Source organism: Vulpes vulpes, chromosome 11 (assembly GCF_048418805.1).
Source record: "Vulpes vulpes isolate BD-2025 chromosome 11, VulVul3, whole genome shotgun sequence".
In the NCBI taxonomy this organism is placed as follows: domain Eukaryota; kingdom Metazoa; phylum Chordata; class Mammalia; order Carnivora; family Canidae; genus Vulpes; species Vulpes vulpes.
The window spans coordinates 27,297,944-27,315,348 of NC_132790.1; the positions used below are offsets into that span (position 1 = coordinate 27,297,944).

The 17,405-nt window shown below is 36.7% G+C and overlaps 1 protein-coding gene across 3 annotated transcripts in view; it reads left to right on the plus strand.

The window, feature by feature from the left end:
• Positions 1-17,405, plus strand: part of UVRAG (UV radiation resistance associated) — a 318,383-nt gene that overhangs the window by 75,917 nt on the left and 225,061 nt on the right. For all 3 annotated transcript variants that reach the window (XR_011995135.1, XM_026010452.2, XM_072725950.1), the window contains one exon: positions 11,534-11,619. Coding sequence is in view for 2 of the 3 variants with exons in the window: in XM_026010452.2 (XP_025866237.2) it covers positions 11,534-11,619 (86 nt within the window). In the remaining variant the exon portion in view is untranslated. The remainder of the gene's footprint in view (positions 1-11,533; positions 11,620-17,405) is intronic.

The window sequence follows — 17,405 nt, forward strand, 5'->3', positions numbered from 1 at the left end:
GGCCTAAATTCAGTCAGTGGTACGTATGATACTCTACTTGTGCTTTTATTTCTTTCTTTTAGTGTTTGATCTCTCATTATCCCTAGTACATGTGGATTTTTGGAATACCCTGCCAACTGGTGTTTGGACATTTTGTCTTCTCCAATGCATCATGTTTGTCATTATCAGAATAGCTTTCCTTAAATGCACCTCTGATCTTATGCTATACATTCAAAAACCTCTCATGAGTCCTTATTTCCTGGAGATTATCTCTGCTTTTTAGCATGGCATTCAAGGCTTTCTCTACTCTGGCCATCCCAAGCTACTTATTCAGCTCTGTTTCCCATTATTTTTCTTTCTGGGGTTCCAAGTAACTTCCACATCATTGAAGCTGAACAAATTGGACCACTGCTTTATTTTCTCAACATGCAGCTTGTGTTTTCCCACTGTCATGCTTTGGCTACAAGAGTTCAGACTCTGTAGGACTTTCCTTCACTGCCATTCAGCTTTTTAATACTTCACAGTCCATCTCAATTACTGCCACCCCTAAAACCTTCGATGTTCCTGCTCCTTCTAGATGGAATTTTTACCACATCAGAACCCCTGCAGCTATTTCTTTTGTAACTTTTCCTATGGCACTTTGAAGTTTTAACTTCACTTAGAACCTTAACTGGGTTGTATACATCATAGTATACTGGGTTATATACTTTTATAGGGATGGTAGCAATTGCTTGACACCTTGTATGTATTAGGTATTCGGTAAGCACTGAAATAAATAAGTATGTGATTAATACTCGTTGCTTCATAATCAATTATCCTGTCAAATGGATTATTTCAGTATAACTTATAATTCTAATAAAGTTAAGGACAGTGTTGTGACTGTGATAGTCACTAAAAACTCTCAAAATGTATAGTAACATACTTCAAAAGGTGACTTGTCCAATGGTCTACTACAGGGGTAAGCAAACTGTAGTCTAGCACATGGTTTTGTATGACTTATGAGCCAAGAATGGTTTTTACATTTGCGAAGCATTTGAAGCAGAAAACAAAGAATATGTCACAGAGATGACATGTAGTTGGCAAAGCCTGAAATATTTACTATTTGGCCATTGACAAGAAAGTTTGTTGACCACTGATCTAGAAACACACCTGATCATCTGCCTGGAATTACTCCTGCTCACTGAGTATGTGAAATTAATCATCTGTTTTCTTGAACAATTTAATAGGCACTCACCCAGCCTGGTGCCTATTCCCTTCCTTGAAAAAGCATTGTTACGCCTGGCTTTAGAAGAATTTTGAGTGACATGTAAATCTCCTCTGGGCTCTTTGGCACTTGGCAGTATCTCACACAGATAACCAGATACAAATGAGCCATTTCTTTCCATTATAATCCTTCCTCAGAGGTCTTTCAGGATCACACATCTGGTGAAGTTAGATGTCATTCAGAACAAGGCTCTTAGCATATTTTAAGAATGTTAATTGCTAAGTGGTGGCTGAAGCAGAAGGGTTTAATAATGTTCTTAAGTTGCCTTAAATGTCCATGGACCCAGAATTTTAGAACTGGAAAGGTCTTAGAGATCAAGTATAGTGTGGTCATTAAGAAAATGGGCTGTGGAGCCAGACTGCATGGCTCTTCTACTTAATCCTTCTTGTGTCTCAGTTTCCTCACCTTTAAAGTGGGGATAATAATAGGCCCTGTTTCACAGGGTTGTGTGAAAAATATGTTAACCCTTATCATATTTAAATTGTTAATGTTAACTTGGAAAAGAACACTGCCTGGCTTACTGTAAATGCTCATAAATGTTATTGTATGTGTATTGCTGTCATTTTTTAAATTATTGTTTTTATTACTGGGAGTGCATCTCATTTTATAGTGAAGGAAACTGAGGCCTAGAGGAGTTAAATTGTTTTCCTCACTTCTGTGACAGGCAGACTGGATTAAAACCCAGGATCCTGGCTTTAATTTGAATGTTCCTTTTCTTGCTATAATATATTGCTTTTAGTTGTGTGTTAGTGGGTATGGATGATTTTTTAATAGAAAAGGATGTATCAAAAAAAAAAAAAAAAGGAAAAAAATGTTTCCGTCTGCATTCACTTAGCCTGATGTTTTTGAGGTGCATCCATGTGAGCATGTGTCAATAATTCTTTATTTTCTATGGCTAAAAATACCTCATTGTCTTGAAATAAATCTCATTTTATTTAGTCATTCATCCATTGATGGCTATTTGGGTTGTTTCTACCTTTTGGCTCTTGTGGTTAGTGTTGGTATGAACGTTTATATACAAGTATTTGTTTGAGGACCTATTTTCGTTTCTTTTAGGTATATACCTAGGAGTGGCTTGACTGGGTCATATGGTAATTCTGTGTTTGACTTTCTGAGGAATTGCCAAACTTTTATTTTTTATTTATTTTATTTTTTTTACAGTGGCCAACTTTTTACATTCCCATTAGCATTATAGGAGGGTTCTAATTTCTCCACGTCCTTGTAAACATTATTTTGCTTTTTTTTTCTTAATTAAAAAATTGTGGGATGCTTGGCTACCTTAGTCAGTAGAGCATGTAACTCTTGATCTTGGGGTTGTGAGTTCAATGGCCACCTTGGGCATAGAGATTACTTAAAAAAATTTTTTTTTTGGTCGGGGGAACGCCTGGTGGCTCAGTGGTTGGGCGTCTGCCTTTGGCTTAGGGTGTGATCCCAGGATCTGGGATCGAGTCCTGCATATGGCTCCCTGTGTGGCTCCTGCTTCTCTGTCTGTGTTTCTGCCTCTCTCTCTGTGTGTCTCTCATGAATAAATACATAACTCTTTAATTTTTTTTTTAATTTTGATTATTTGTTGGTTTATCTATTATACTTATTTTAGTGGGTATGAAGTAGTATCTCATGGTTTTGATTTACCTTTTTCTAATTACTAACAATGTAGAACATTTTTTCATGTGCTTATTGGATATTTGTATATCTTTTTTTGGAGCAATGTCTCTAAGTTCTTTGCCCATTTTTAAAGTGGATTGTTTGTCTTTTTATTGTTGAGTTGTTAGAGTTCTTTATATATTTTAGAGTGAGACCTTTATCAGATACGTGATTTGCAAATATTTTTGTGGGTTGTTTTTTCACTTTCTTATAGTGTCCTTTGATGCACAAAATTTTTAATTTTGATGAAGTTAAATTCATTATTCATTTGTTGCTCATGCTTTTGGTGTCATACCGAAGAATCCACTGGCAAATCTGAGGTTATGTATTTTATATACTCCCTGTACTTTCTTCAAATAGTTTTAGGGTTTTAGTTCTTACAATTAGGCCTTTGATCTATTTTGAGGTAATTTTTTTTTTAATTTTTATTTATTTATGATAGTCACAGAGAGAGAGAGAGAGAGGCAGAGACACAGGCAGAGGGAGAAGCAGGCTCCATGCACCGGGAGCCTGACGTGGGATTCGATCCCGGGTCTCCAGGATCGCGCCCTGGGCCAAAGGCAGGCGCCAAACCGCTGCGCCACCCAGGGATCCCTTGAGGTAATTTTTATATATGCTGTTAGGGATGAGTCCAAGTCATTCTTTTTTGCATATGCTTATCCAGTTGTTTCAGCATCATTTGTTGAAAAGAGTATCCTTTTTCCAATGAGTAGTCTTGATACCTTTGTCTAGAATCAGTGGACCACAGGTATGCAAGTTTATTTATGGACTCTCAGTTCTAGTCCATTGATCTATATATCTACCTTTTATGCCAGTACCACACTATTTAGGAAGGCAGCTGTGCTCACCACTATACCACCAACACCTGCTCACTATTTTGATCACCATTGCTTTGTACTATGTCTTGAAATTGGGAAGAGTAACTTTACCAACTTGGTGTATCACATTGATTTTCATTTATTGAACTGGTCTTACATACCATAGATAAGTCCCACTTGTTCCTGGTTTATAATCCTTTTTTGAAAAATTACTTTTAAATTATGGTGGGATATACATAATACAAAATTTACCATCTTAACCATTTTAAGTGTGCAGTGTAGTGGCATTAAGTATGTTCATATTGTACAGCCATTACCACCATCCATCTCCAGGACTCTTCTCATTTTGTAAAACTGAAAAACTACCCCATTAAGCAATAACTCCCCATCACTTCTTCCCCCAAGCCCTTGGCACTCACCCTTCTACTTTCTGTTTCTAAAAATTTGATTAGGTACATTATGAATGTAATCATACATATGAATGGAATCATACATATGAATGGAATCATACAGTATTTGTCCTTTTGTCTCTAGCTTATTTTACTTATATTTTTGGCTTATTTTACTTTTTAAAACATGAACCATCTCAAGGGTCATCTGTATTATAGCATGTATCAGAATTTATTACCTTTTAAGGCTAAATGATATTTCATTGTATGATTGTATCATGTTTTGTTTATTCATCTGTTGATAGACACTTGAGTTGCTTCTACTCCTTGATTATTGTGAATAATACTCCTCTGAACGTGGATGTACAAATATCTTTTTGAGTCTTTGCTTTCAGTTCTTTTTTGGTATATACATATACCTAGAAGTGGAGTTGCTGGCCAAATGGTTTTTTTTTTTAATTTTTTTTTTTTAAGATTTTATTTATTTATTCTTGAGAGATAGAAGGAGAGACAGAGCCAGAGACACAGGCAGAGACAGAGCCAGAGACACAGGCAGAGGGAGAAGCAGGCTCCATGCACCGGGAGCCCGACGTGGGACTCGATCCCGGGTCTCCAGGATCGCGCCCTGGGCCAAAGGCAGGCGCCAAACCGCTGCGCCACCCAGGGATCCCCTAAGTTTTTTTTTTAATTAAAGATTTTTATTTTATTTATTAGTTTGGGAGAGAAAGAGAGAGAGAGAGAGAGAGCGCACATACACATGAGGAGGAGGGGCAACAGGAGAGGGAGAAGCAGGCTCTCCGCTTGAGCAGGGAACCAAAGGGGGGCTCCATCCCTGCACTCCAGGATCACGACCTGAGCCTGAGCTTAAGCAACTGAGCCACCCAGGTGCCCTGGCTGGATTAGCTTTGCTAGTATTTTGTTGAAGATTTTTGCATGTATATTCATAAGGAATTTTTGCATATATATTTATAAGGGATATTCTTGTGCTGTTATTCTCTGGCTTTGGTATCAGGATAATACTGGCATCATAGAATGAGTTAAGAAATATTTCCTTCTCTTTCATTTTTTTGAGAAGTCTTTGAGAAGGATTGATGTTATTTTTTCTTTAAGTAATTGATAGAATTCGCCTGTCAAATCATGTGGTTCTAGGCTTTTCTTTGCTGGGAGTTTTATGATTACTGATTTCAGCTTCTTTAATTGTGTTATGACTTTATTAAATTAACATTTATTAGCCACAGCACCACAGAGTGCTGGTTGGTGAACCATGGTTTGGCAATAGACCATGAGAGATATTGAAATGGAAAATTTTTTTACTTACAAGTCCTAGAGGAATTACAGGGCATGCATTAAGGAACCATATAGGGAGGTCAAGGCAGAGTGTAGAGAGAGGCAGGATCTGGAGTACAGTGCCTTTGTTATTTAGGGTTTGTGGGTGGAATACTTTGGAGTTACTGGGCTAGGGCTAGATTTGGCAGTTCAAACCAAAAGAGCAGGGTTTGGTAAACTCCACCAAGAAGTTTTTCTTTTTCTCTCTTTCTTTTTTCTTTCTTTCTTCTTTCTTCTTTCTTTCTTCTTTCTTTCTTTCTTTCTTTCTTTCTTTCTTTCTTTCTTTCTTTCTTTCTTTCTTTCTTTCTTCTTTCTTTTATTCTTTCTTCTTTCTTTTCTTTCAGATTTTATTTATTTATTCATGAGACACACACACACACACAGAGGCAGAGACACAGGCAAAAGGAGGAGCAGGCTCCATGCAGGGAGCCTGACGTGGGACTCAATCCGGGTCTCTAGGGTCACACCCTGGGCCGAAGACAGGCACTAAACCGCTGAGCCACCCAGGCTGCCCCCCAAGAATTTTTTTTTTTTTATTAAAAAAATTTTTTTTAATAAATTAATTTTTATTGGTGTTCAATTTACCAACATACAGAATAACACCCAGTGCTCATCCCGTCAAGTGTCCCCCTCAGTGCCCGTCACCCATTCACCCCCACCCCCCGCCCTCCTCCCCTTCCACCACCCCTAGTTCATTTCCCAGAGTTAAGAGTCTTTTTTTTTTCTGTTTTTGCTTGTTTTTTTTTTTAATTAATTTTTATTGGTATTCAATTTACCAACATACAGAAAAACACCCAGTGCTCATCCCGTCAAGTGTCCGCCTCAGTGCCCGTCACCCATTCCCCTCCAACACCCGCCCTCCTCCCCTTCCACCACCCCTAGTTCATTACCCCGAGTTAGGAGTCTTTATGTTCTGTCTCCCTTCCTGATATTTCCCACACATTTCTTCTCCCTTCCTTTATATTCCCTTTCACTATTATTTATATTCCCCAAATGAATGAGAACATACACTGTTTGTCCTTCTCCGATTGACTTATTTCACTCAGCATAATACCCTCCAGTTCCATCCACGTTGAAGCAAATGGTGGGTATTTGTCGTTTCTAATGGCTGAGTAATATTCCATTGTATACATAAACCACATCTTCTTTATCCATTCATCTTTCGATGGACACCGAGGCTCCTTCCACAGTTTGGCTATTGTGGCCATTGCTGATAGAAACATCGGGGTGCAGGTGTCCCGACGTTTCATTGCATCTGAATCTTTGGGGTAAATCCCCAACAGTGCAATTGCTGGGTCTAGGGCAGGTCTATTTTTAACTCTTTGAGGAACCTCCACACAGTTTTCCAGAGTGGCTGCACCAGTTCACATTCCCACCAACAGTGTAAGAGGGTTCCCTTTTCTCCGCATCCTCTCCAACATTTGTTGTTTCCTGCCTTGTTAATTTTCCCCATTCTCACTGGTGTGAGGTGGTATCTCATTGTGGTTTTGATTTGTATTTCCCTGATGGCAAGTGATGCAGAGCATTTTCTCATGTGCATGTTGGCCATGTCTATGTCTTCCTCTGTGAGATTTCTGTTCATGTCTTTTGCCCATTTCATGATTGGATTGTTTGTTTCTTTGGTGTTGAGTTTAATAAGTTCCTTATAGATTTTGGAAACTAGCCCTTTATCTGATATGTCATTTGCAAATATCTTCTCCCATTCTGTAGGTTGTCTTTTAGTTTTGTTGACTGTATCCTTTGCTGTGCAAAAGCTTCTTATCTTGATGAAGTCCCAGTAGTTCATTTTTGCTTTTGTTTCTTTTGCCTTCCTGGATGTATGTTGCAAAAAGTTACTGTGGCCAAGTTCAAAAAGGGTGTTGCCTGTTTCTCCTCTAGGATTTTGATGGAATCTTGTCTCACATTTAGATCTTTCATCCATTTTGAGTTTATCTTTGTGTATGGTGCAAGAGAGTGGTCTAGTTACATTCTTCTGCATGTGGATGTCCAATTTTCCCAACACCATTTATTGAAGAGACTGTCTTTCTTCCAATGGAGTCTTTCCTCCTTTATCGAATATTAGTTGCAAAGACCTTAAACTGACGAGACCTCTCAAGGAAGCACATGTCCTAAATAGCAGGCCACAGAGACACAAGCAATGTAAGTCTGCTTACAAGAACTGATGATAGGACTTTGGGATCAAGGTTTCTCCTGCTTCCCTGCACCTTATGTCCTAACTGCCCCTTGTTAGGCGGGGCATTTAGGACATGTGCTTCCTTGAGAGGTCTCGTCAGTTTAAGGTCTTTGCAGGCCCTTTGCCCAAACAAAGTAGATGGTGAGGCAGCAATACCAGGGAATAGTTTAGCTAATCAATGACTTTACTTATCTCAACGACTTGCTGTAGGTCTGATCAGATTTTCTGTTTTTTCTTGAGTCATTTTGGGGAGCTTTTGTGTTTCTAGGAATTTCCATTTTATCTAGGTTATCTGTTTATTGGCATACAATTGTTTATAACATTCTTCTATAACACTTTTTATTTCTATAATAAGATTGGTAATAATGTTCCCATTTACATTCCTGATTTTTAGTGATTTGAGTCTTCTTTCTGTTTTTTTTTTCTTAGCCTAGGTTTGAGGTTTGTCAGTTTTGTTGATCTTTTCAAAGACCTGACTTTTGGTTTGTTGATTTTCCCTGTTGTTTCTGCATTCTCTATTTCCTGGATCTCAGCTCGAATATTAATTATTTCTTTCCTTATTTTGGGCTTGGTTTGTTCTTTTAGTTCTTTAAGGTGGAAGGAAGATTAGGTTATTGATTTGAACTCTTTATTACTTCTTAAAAAAGTAATGTAGATGTTTACCACTGTAAATTTCCCTTAGCCTGTTTTCATTATATCACATATGTTTTGGTATGTTACACTTTCATTTTTGTTCATCTCAAAGTATTTAATAATTTTCCTTGTAATTTGTTCTTTGGCCCACTGCTTGTTTAACAGTGTCTTGTTTACTTTGCAGTTCTTGGATTTTCCAAATTTCCTTCTGTTATTGATTTCTAGTTTCATTCCATTACAGTCAGATAAAATACTTTGTATGATTTCAACTTTTAATAATTTATTGATACTTGTTTTGTGGCTGAACATATGGTCCAGCTTGGAGAATGTCCCATGTACACTTGAGAAGAATATATGTATGGTTGTGTTAGGTGGAACATTCTGTATGCCTCTGTTAGATCTAATTGATATATAGTATTATTCATGTCTTCTTTTTCCTTGTTTATCTTTTGTATGGTTGTGCTTTCCATTGTTAGGTGGGGTATTGATATCTCCAGTTTTAGTTTTGTCAGTTTTTGATTCATATATTTCATTATGTTGTTAGGTGCATATATGTTTATAACCATTTATGTCTTCTTGACCTTTTTTTCATTGTACAATGTCCTTCTTTGTCTCTTGTAATTTTTTAAGATTTTATTTATTTATTTATGAGAGAGAGAGAGAGCGAGAGAGAGAGAGGCAGAGACAGGCCGAGGGAGAAGCAGGCTCCATGCAGGGAGCCCAACGTGGGGACCCGATCCCAGGTCTCCAGGATCAGGCCCTGGGCTGAAGGCAGCGCTAAACCACTGAGCCACCCGGGCTTCCCTGTTTTTTGTTTTAAAGTAATTTGTCAGATATTAGTATAGCCACTCCAGCTCTCTTTTGGTTACTACTTACATGGAATATCTTTCTGTCCTTTCATTTTCAACCTATTTATGTTTTTATTTCTAAAGCACAACTCTTGTAGACAACATATCATGAATTACTAAAAGGAAATCCAGGGGCACCTGGGTGGCCCAGTTAGTTAAGTGTTTGCCTTTGGCTCAGGTCATGATCCTGGGTCTTGTACCTGCATCAGGCTCCCTGCTCAGTGTAGAGTCTGCTTCTCCCTCTGCCCCTCTCCCTGCTTGTGCTCTCTCTCTCTGTCTCTCTCTCTCTCTCAAATAAATAAAATCTTAAAAAAAAACCCCAAAACAACAAAAACAAAATCAATAAGCCAATCTCTGCCTTTTAATTGGAGTGTTTAATTTATTTACACTTAATTACAAAGACAAGACTTCTACTTTTGTTTATTTCTTACATCTTTTTTGTTTCTGTATTCTTCTGTTACTACCTTCTTTTGTGCCGTATGTCTTCTCATGTAACATTTTGATTTCTTTGTCATTTCCCATGTATACATTACAATGTATCTTTTAGTTATTTTCTTAGTGGTTGCCCTCAGGATTACAATCAGCATCTTAATTTATAATCATATAGTTCAAATTAATACCAACTTAATTTTAATATTATACAAAAACTTTTCTTCTATATAGCACTATATCGCCACCTTTATGTTATTGTCACAAGTTACATCTTTATAATATGTGCCCATCAAGATAGATATACAATTGTATCATGTATTTTTCTAATTGATTGATTTTACATGCTAAACCGATATTGTATTCTTAGAATAAATTCAGTCAGTAATGATGTGTTACTCTTTTATCTTTATAATGTATTACTGCTTCAGTTTGCTAAAATTTCATTAAGGATTTCTGTATGTGTATTCAAGAGGGATATTGGGGATCCCTGGGTGACTCAGCGGTTTAGCGCCTGCCTTTGGCCTGGGGCGCGATCCTGGAGTCCCGGGATCGAGTCCCACATCGGGCTCCCGGCGTGGAGCCTGCTTCTCCCTCCTCCTGTGTCTCTGCCTATCTCTCTCTCTTTCTATGTCTATCATAAATAAATAAATAAATCTTAAAAAAAAAAAAAGAGGGATATTTGGTCTACGTGTGTGTGTGTGTGTGTGCATGCGTGTGATGTCTTTGTCAGGTTTTAGTATCAGTAATGTTGATCTTATGAGTTGGAAATTGTTCTCTTTTCCTCTATTTTATTTTTTTGTGTTAAGTGGATGTTATTTCTTAAATGTTTGATGGAATTCATCAGTGAAATTATCTGGACCTAGACTTTTTTGTGGGAAGCTTTTCAATTATTTATTCACTTGAAAAATAGACATAGGGTTATTCAAATGTTACTTCATTTCAATTTTGGCATGTTGATTTTTTTCAAGGAGGGAGTCTGATTCATTTAGATTGTCAAATATGTTGGCATAAAGTTGTTCACATTCCCTTAATAACCTTCTAATGTCTGTGGCAATGCAATTTTTAAAAAAGGCTTGTATTAGCATTGTAGCAAACATTTATATAGTGCTTTTTTTTTTAACATACTTCTCACTTTACAAATATTGACACTTAATTCCCACAGCAAATGGTGAGGTAGATAATGTTATCATCTCTATGTTCTAGATGAAAAAAACGAACCAAAGTTAAGAGAGTTAAGGTGCCTTGCTCAAGATTACAGAGCTGGTATATTAAGAGCTTAAATTGTAATCCAGGTGTCTGGGTCCTGAGTCCTTTTTTCTTGACTACTGCTTGCTTTGCATTTCTTAAATAACAGATACCTGTTCTGTTCTTCTTGTGGAATTTTGTTGTATTCTATCTGGTGCTCCCACCACATTTATTCCACTGAGTGGAAATATTTGCTTCTGGTATTACTAATTAGAACCTGAAATGCCTTTCCCCATAAAAACATATAGGATAGCCACACATGCTTGAAATATTATTGGGTTCTTGTTTAAAGGTTTATTTATTTGAGACACAGAGCATGCAAATGGGGGGGGGGAGCAGAGGGAGAGAGAGTCTCAAGCAGATACCCCACCAAGTGAAGAGCCTGATGTGATGCTCAGTCTCATTACCCTGAGATCCATGACCTAAGCCAAAATCAAGAGTTGGGTGCTTAACTGACTGAGCTACCCAGGTGTCCCTTGAAATATGATTGTTAATATTCTTCAGTTACGTAATATGTTAAAAAGACTTTTGGGGCTTCCCTGGGAATTTCACCACAATTTATAATGTGAAACATGGTTTCTCTAGGTAAATATTAGAAGATATTTTAAATTCACTTACTTAAATTGTTAAACTTCAGTTAGATGGAAATTGTACTTTTTGGAATCCTTAATTATTTGAATTTACTGAGGGGTTTCTAAATAATTTTTAGAGACAAACAATAAGATTAATTTTTACATATATTTTGTTTTACTTTCATTAATTTGTTGATTAATGTCTTTCAGGGATATCCAAATGCTCAGAAGAATATTCTTCTTCAGGTGGATCAGAACTGTGTTCGCAATTCTTATGATGTTTTCTCTTTGCTGCGGTAAGAAACTTCTTAGACCTCTTGCATTTTCTAAAGAATCTTCCTCATTTTGAGTTTGTGACATTTTTGTGTGAGGAAATGTATGGGAGCTTTAGAAGCTGTTATTCAGGCTTAGCATTTTTTAGTGAGAGCTTCATAAATTTTGTAGCTACAGTGATTTAAGTTTATCTCTTTCACAAAGCCTTTGGAACGCCATTTCCTTTCTCTGGACAGTGGGAGAGAATGATTGGAAGCCAGTGATCTTTTAACAGGGATGTGAGCTGTTTCTGGTTTTCTGTACTATAAAGAGCAGCAGCCCGAGGTACAAAATTTAGACTTATCAAAATCTTAATGACTACAGCATTACTAGAAAAGCCCTCCAATAGCCCCAGACATGGCTTAAGAATTTTGACCTGCTGTTCATCTTAAAAGAATCATGTTGGCAAGGCAAAGAAGCTTTGCATGAATCTCATGCTCAGAGGCTTAACTAACTGCCTTAACTCTATATTTTCATAATGTCTGGGTTTAATTTTGAAAAATTTCTAAATATGTTTTTAATTTTCAATGTGGTAGATCATCAAGGACATTTTCCCAGGAGGCAGGCAACCAAAATAAATGCAATTCGAAATAAAGGTAACAGTGACACTCAGCCTATGTTCACCCTACTCAGACAGATGGTTCATTGAAATTTGATTTTGGCAGTATTTTTCTAATGTTTACATTACACATCATAAATTTCAGACCATTAGACATCCTCAATATATCTACTAGAGGAAGAGTCCGGGAGGATGGTTGGACTCTTGTCCAATTGGATGATTGTTTACTTTATAAACATTATGAAATGGGCCTTTTCTTTACAAATCTTGAATCTTATTATTCATGGTGATAAAGTTTGGTCACATGATCTGTGTAAATTGCTCTTAGGAGACAATGATTTCAATTAAAGTAACCACAGACATTTGATGACTTTTGATTATTATCTGAGAGGTGCTCTCACTTTGACTTCTTAGGATATGTAAGAGAATAGACAGGACTTAGTAATTGGATGGTGGAGATAGAAAGCAGGAGGTGTCAAAATATATAACTCATATTTTTTAGTCTCTTCAGTGTGGGACTACATTGAGTTTTAAGTATTGCAGAGAGGAATGTACAGAAATAGTTTGAAATGTGAGTAAGCAATTAATATTTCTTGACCTGTTTTGCTCATGAAATGGAGGTATAGCTATTAATGTTTTAAAGATACTGTCCAAGTGTGTGATGATGTGATCTTATTAGAGAAATCAGTGGAATCAAAAGTAAAATATGAAGTCAGTGCAAAGAGAATTTGGGAAAGATTTAAGCTGTGTTGAATGCTCTGTGACGAGACAGGAAAATAACAACTGCAGAAATGGTGTAGGATCTTGGGAAGCAACCTGGTACAATAGAGAATGCTTTGGTTAAATTGACCGTGACTTCAATTATCCCTGGTTTATCCGAATTCATTTAACTTTTCTGATTCTTCTAAAAGATAGAGACAGTAAATATAAATTTGTGTAATTTACAAACATTTCCACGTTTATTATCTTTTGCTCTTAGAAATTTTTTTGTGTTCAAACATCAGGGATCAGTCTTTCTCTTCAGTGTAGAAGCTGAGGCCAAGAGGTAGTGTTACATGATTTATCTGAGAGCACACAGCAAGTAAGAGCCAGACCGGAGGTTGGTATGAAGGTTTTCATGCAAGCAAGTTTTGTTGATCCTTTTCGGAGTCTTATTTACCTTCTTAGATTGGTGGTTATAAGGTGATTATAAGGTACACATAGCGTAATGACAGAAAATTTTCTGAAAATCATAGAGCCCTCCATAAATTCAAAATCATCAGGTAAATTTGAGAGTTGCTCAATTATTTAACATTGATTCTTACAATGATATATCTCTTGGAAGTCTCATTTCTAGGTTGCTTTCCAGATTCCTCAGTTGTGTCAGCAGTTTGATTTGCCTTATTAACAGTGGCCTTGTCGTTAGCCTTGAGTAAATCATTTATAGCTGGTAACATAGATGTACTCTTGAATCAGATCAAGTGTCTATTTATCAACCAAATTACCTGAGGCCAGAGAGTTACTTTGCTGTTAGAAACTTTATATTGTATTCGTCAACATTAATGAGTACACGGAACTTTCTCTGAGAATTCTCTTAAGCTGTAGTAAGGAGTAACCACCATTTATTTGCTAAGTCAAAAGCTCTTCTCACAGTTCTTGGCATGATTTATGCTTGCTGGGAGACTTAATTTTGTGCTGATCAATTTGTTCAGTTTCCCTTCTTTAACTCAGGCAACAATGTACCCTGGTGGAGTATATTTGAAAAATATACATTTTCTTTCCTTGATGCCTTTTTTGATGTGTGAAATTCTTACTTCTTGATCTGTAATTTTATGTGAAAAAGTAGAATCTGAATTCTTTAATATCACTTAACTTCACAAATTCTCAGTGCCATTTGGAATCAGGATTAGAACCTATGTCTTTTGATTTTGTTTTTTTTGAGAGTATATTCTAGTTAATAACTAGAATAACTAGAATACACTGTGTTGTGCCACTAGGATGCATATTTCCTTCCACTTTTTACAATGTGAATGTTATAGAAAAATAGGAAATTTTGACTAAGGCAGGGATTTTGCAGCACCTATGACCAGAGCAGTAGAGGCCCTTCAGGTGGATGTGTTGTACCATTTTTAAGAAAACAGTGACCTGAGATTTTATTCAGATTTTTCTGCCAGTAGTTAAGAATGTAGACTGATTTCAATGTTAGCAAAATAATATCTCTTTCCAAATTTATATTCAGTGTGTGTGATGGTAATTATATTTTTCCTTCTTCAACCCTTGGAAATTCCTGGATTAAGGGTTAGTTTTCATGTAAGCAGACATTTAATCAGGAGCCAATTTACTCATTACATTTGATGCCTTAAATTAGGATGTTCACCACAAGGTGTCAATGTTGTTCTTTAACTGGCATTTGAAATTTCATTTATTTTATGGTTTTGAGGCGAGAAAAGTTGGATTATAAATTACAAGGGAGCATTTATTTTTAGAAATTAACTTTCTTTTTCTCTATTATTTCTTCAAAGTTGAGTTTCTGGGCTTATTAGATAACTTTCTCCTTTTGGTTCTGTTGATTTAAAAAAAAATCCTTTTGGTGATACAGAGTTATTGAAAGATTAAGAAGAGAAAGAGTGACATGGTTGGGTGCACAATTTACATTTCTGACTGTGGGGATGGCGTGGAATCAGTGGAATGGGGCTAGAAGCAGGAGACATCTATAATCCTATTTGTTCTTTGAAATTAAAAGATTGCTTTTGATTTTTAAAGGTCTTTCCCCTCTTTCATACTTCCTCAAAAAGGTGGCTCTACTCTAGTGAGATGAGAATAATTCTGGTTTTCTTGTAGTACAATTTTAATTGCTCCTTTCCCCTTCTTGACATGCCCTACTTTTGCCAGTTGAAGGGAGTATGGTGGAGAGTCATGGGCCCTCCACCTAGGTTCCAGTCCTAATGCCATCACATGCCCATAACTGGATGCAAGACTTTGGGCAAATTACTTTGATATGCCTCAAAACTACTTTTGTAAGATGGCAATACTATTTATTTCTTAGGGATATTATGAGAATTAAATAAGGCAAAGTACTTCAAAGATCCTAGGACAGCTACTGGCATATAGTAGACTTTAAGTTTTCATTTTCCCTGATTTTGACTTAATTTCTCTTTCTTTTCATTTTCCCTTCTCCTCCCCCCAGCTTGGAATGAGTTTTTTCCTCTATGCCAGTGTTCCTTTTTTATGTTAGCATTAGCTTCTTCAATTTTTGACTTAATTTCTCTTTCTTTTCTTGCCATTCTAATGTCTACCACCTCTGCTTTTAGAGTTATTTTTATTAATCCTGGACAATTATAATAAAATTGTTTAGTGGGTGTATGTCTTTTCTCCTTAATGGCATTAAAGACTTTTTGAAGGAAGGGATTCTTTCATATGACTGTATTTTTTCCAGACTATCTTCCTGACAATTGATGGTTATGTTGGCATTCCTATGAATGCTGTTGTGATCCTAGAGCCCTCAGTCCTATGGATTAGGTCCTGCAAGTCTTCTGCTTTATTCTTTCTGCTTGAGAACTCCTTTCTATTACCACAGCTTCACTCAGCACATCCACATGCTAGTAACTCTCAAATCGATACCTTTGGTTCCTTCCTTTCTTTTGGATTTCTGATCTGTATTTTTCAGTGACCATTAGACATTTATACTTTCATGTTCTGTAGGAATCTCAGCCCCAACATGTCCAGAGCTACACTCATTGATGTTATTCTCCTCTTCCTTTTCTTTTCCTTGTATGTCTCATGTCCTATATATCATCATCTCAGGCACCCAAGTGAACATACCCTTCTTTGTTCTCATCTCTATTATCTGGGACTATTTCTTGACCTCTTAGTCTCCCTACTACTGGTTTTTCCTTCACGTAATTGGTAGCTATTATTTATTAAGCAATTAATTACTTTGTGCTAGGAATTTTTCTTAGTGATTACCCCAATTTGTTTTCACAGTGACCCTCTGTGGTGAGAACTTTGAGGAAATTGAGGCACAAAGTAGTTAAGTAGCTTATCCAAGGTCACACAAGTAGTTCCTCTTAGCCTGTATTCAAGTCCAGAAAGTCTGGCTTCTAAGCCTTTATTCTTTTTTCTTTTTAAGACTTTATTTATTTGAGAGAGATCATAAGCAGGAGGGAGGAGTAGAGGGCAAAGCAGACTCCCCGCTGACCAGGGAGCCCTATGCAGGGCTCAATCCCAGGCCCCCGGGATTTTGATTATGACCTGAGCCAAAAGCAGACACTTAACTGACTGAGCCATTCAGGTGCCCCTAAGTCTTTATTCTTAACCAGTATATTTTACTGTTTTCTAATCTCTTATATTGCTTTGGTACACTTTATCTGCCACACTGCTGCCAGAATAACCTTTAAAAATATGTATCAGTTTTGTCACTCATTGGGCCTAGAAATCTTTGAGCCATCACATACAGAATAAAGTAAACACCTCTTAATGTGGTAATCAAAGGTTGTTGTTCTGAACACTCCGTAGGGACTAGTGTTCCTTATTTTAAGTCCTACCACTGCTTGTGCAATTAATAGCTAGTATTTATTGAGTACTTACTGTGTTATAATTAGTTATTCATAGTCTGATTCTTTCTCCTTTAGCACCCCTAAATTTTAGGACTCCTTTACACAAGAGTCCTTGTTTTATTGGTCTCTGTTTTAATCCTATCACAATGCATATCATATATATTAAACATAATAAGTGCTCTTTTGATTTAATCAAATCAAACTATTCTTTAGGTTACAGAAGACTAGCATTTTGTTCTAGTTATTGGTTTGCATCTGACAAAATAAAGAGTCTAAAAAATTTCTAGGCCATTATCTAAAAAGTGTTGAAAGTGTAATCAGATCTGTGAACCTTCAGCTGCCTCTTTTCTTTCTATCACTGCCCTCCCACCATAACATCTGGTGAGATTTCAGGGTTTTATGACTTTTGGTCTTACTCCTGACTTTTCTGGAAGACCTTTACCTGGCTGGCTGGAGGTAAATTGTTCCTGCCTTCCCTGCTATGATAGAGAATACTTTTTTCTTTAAAATTTCAGTCTGAAAAAGGAAATACTTACATCAAATCCATTATTCTTCAGGTGATGTTTAAGAAACAGATGGAATGAGATAAATAAGGGCATAAATTGTCTATATAAATTTTGGATGTGATAACCACCTTTGGGTTGCAGGGAGAGTTTTTCCCTCACCCTGCCTAATG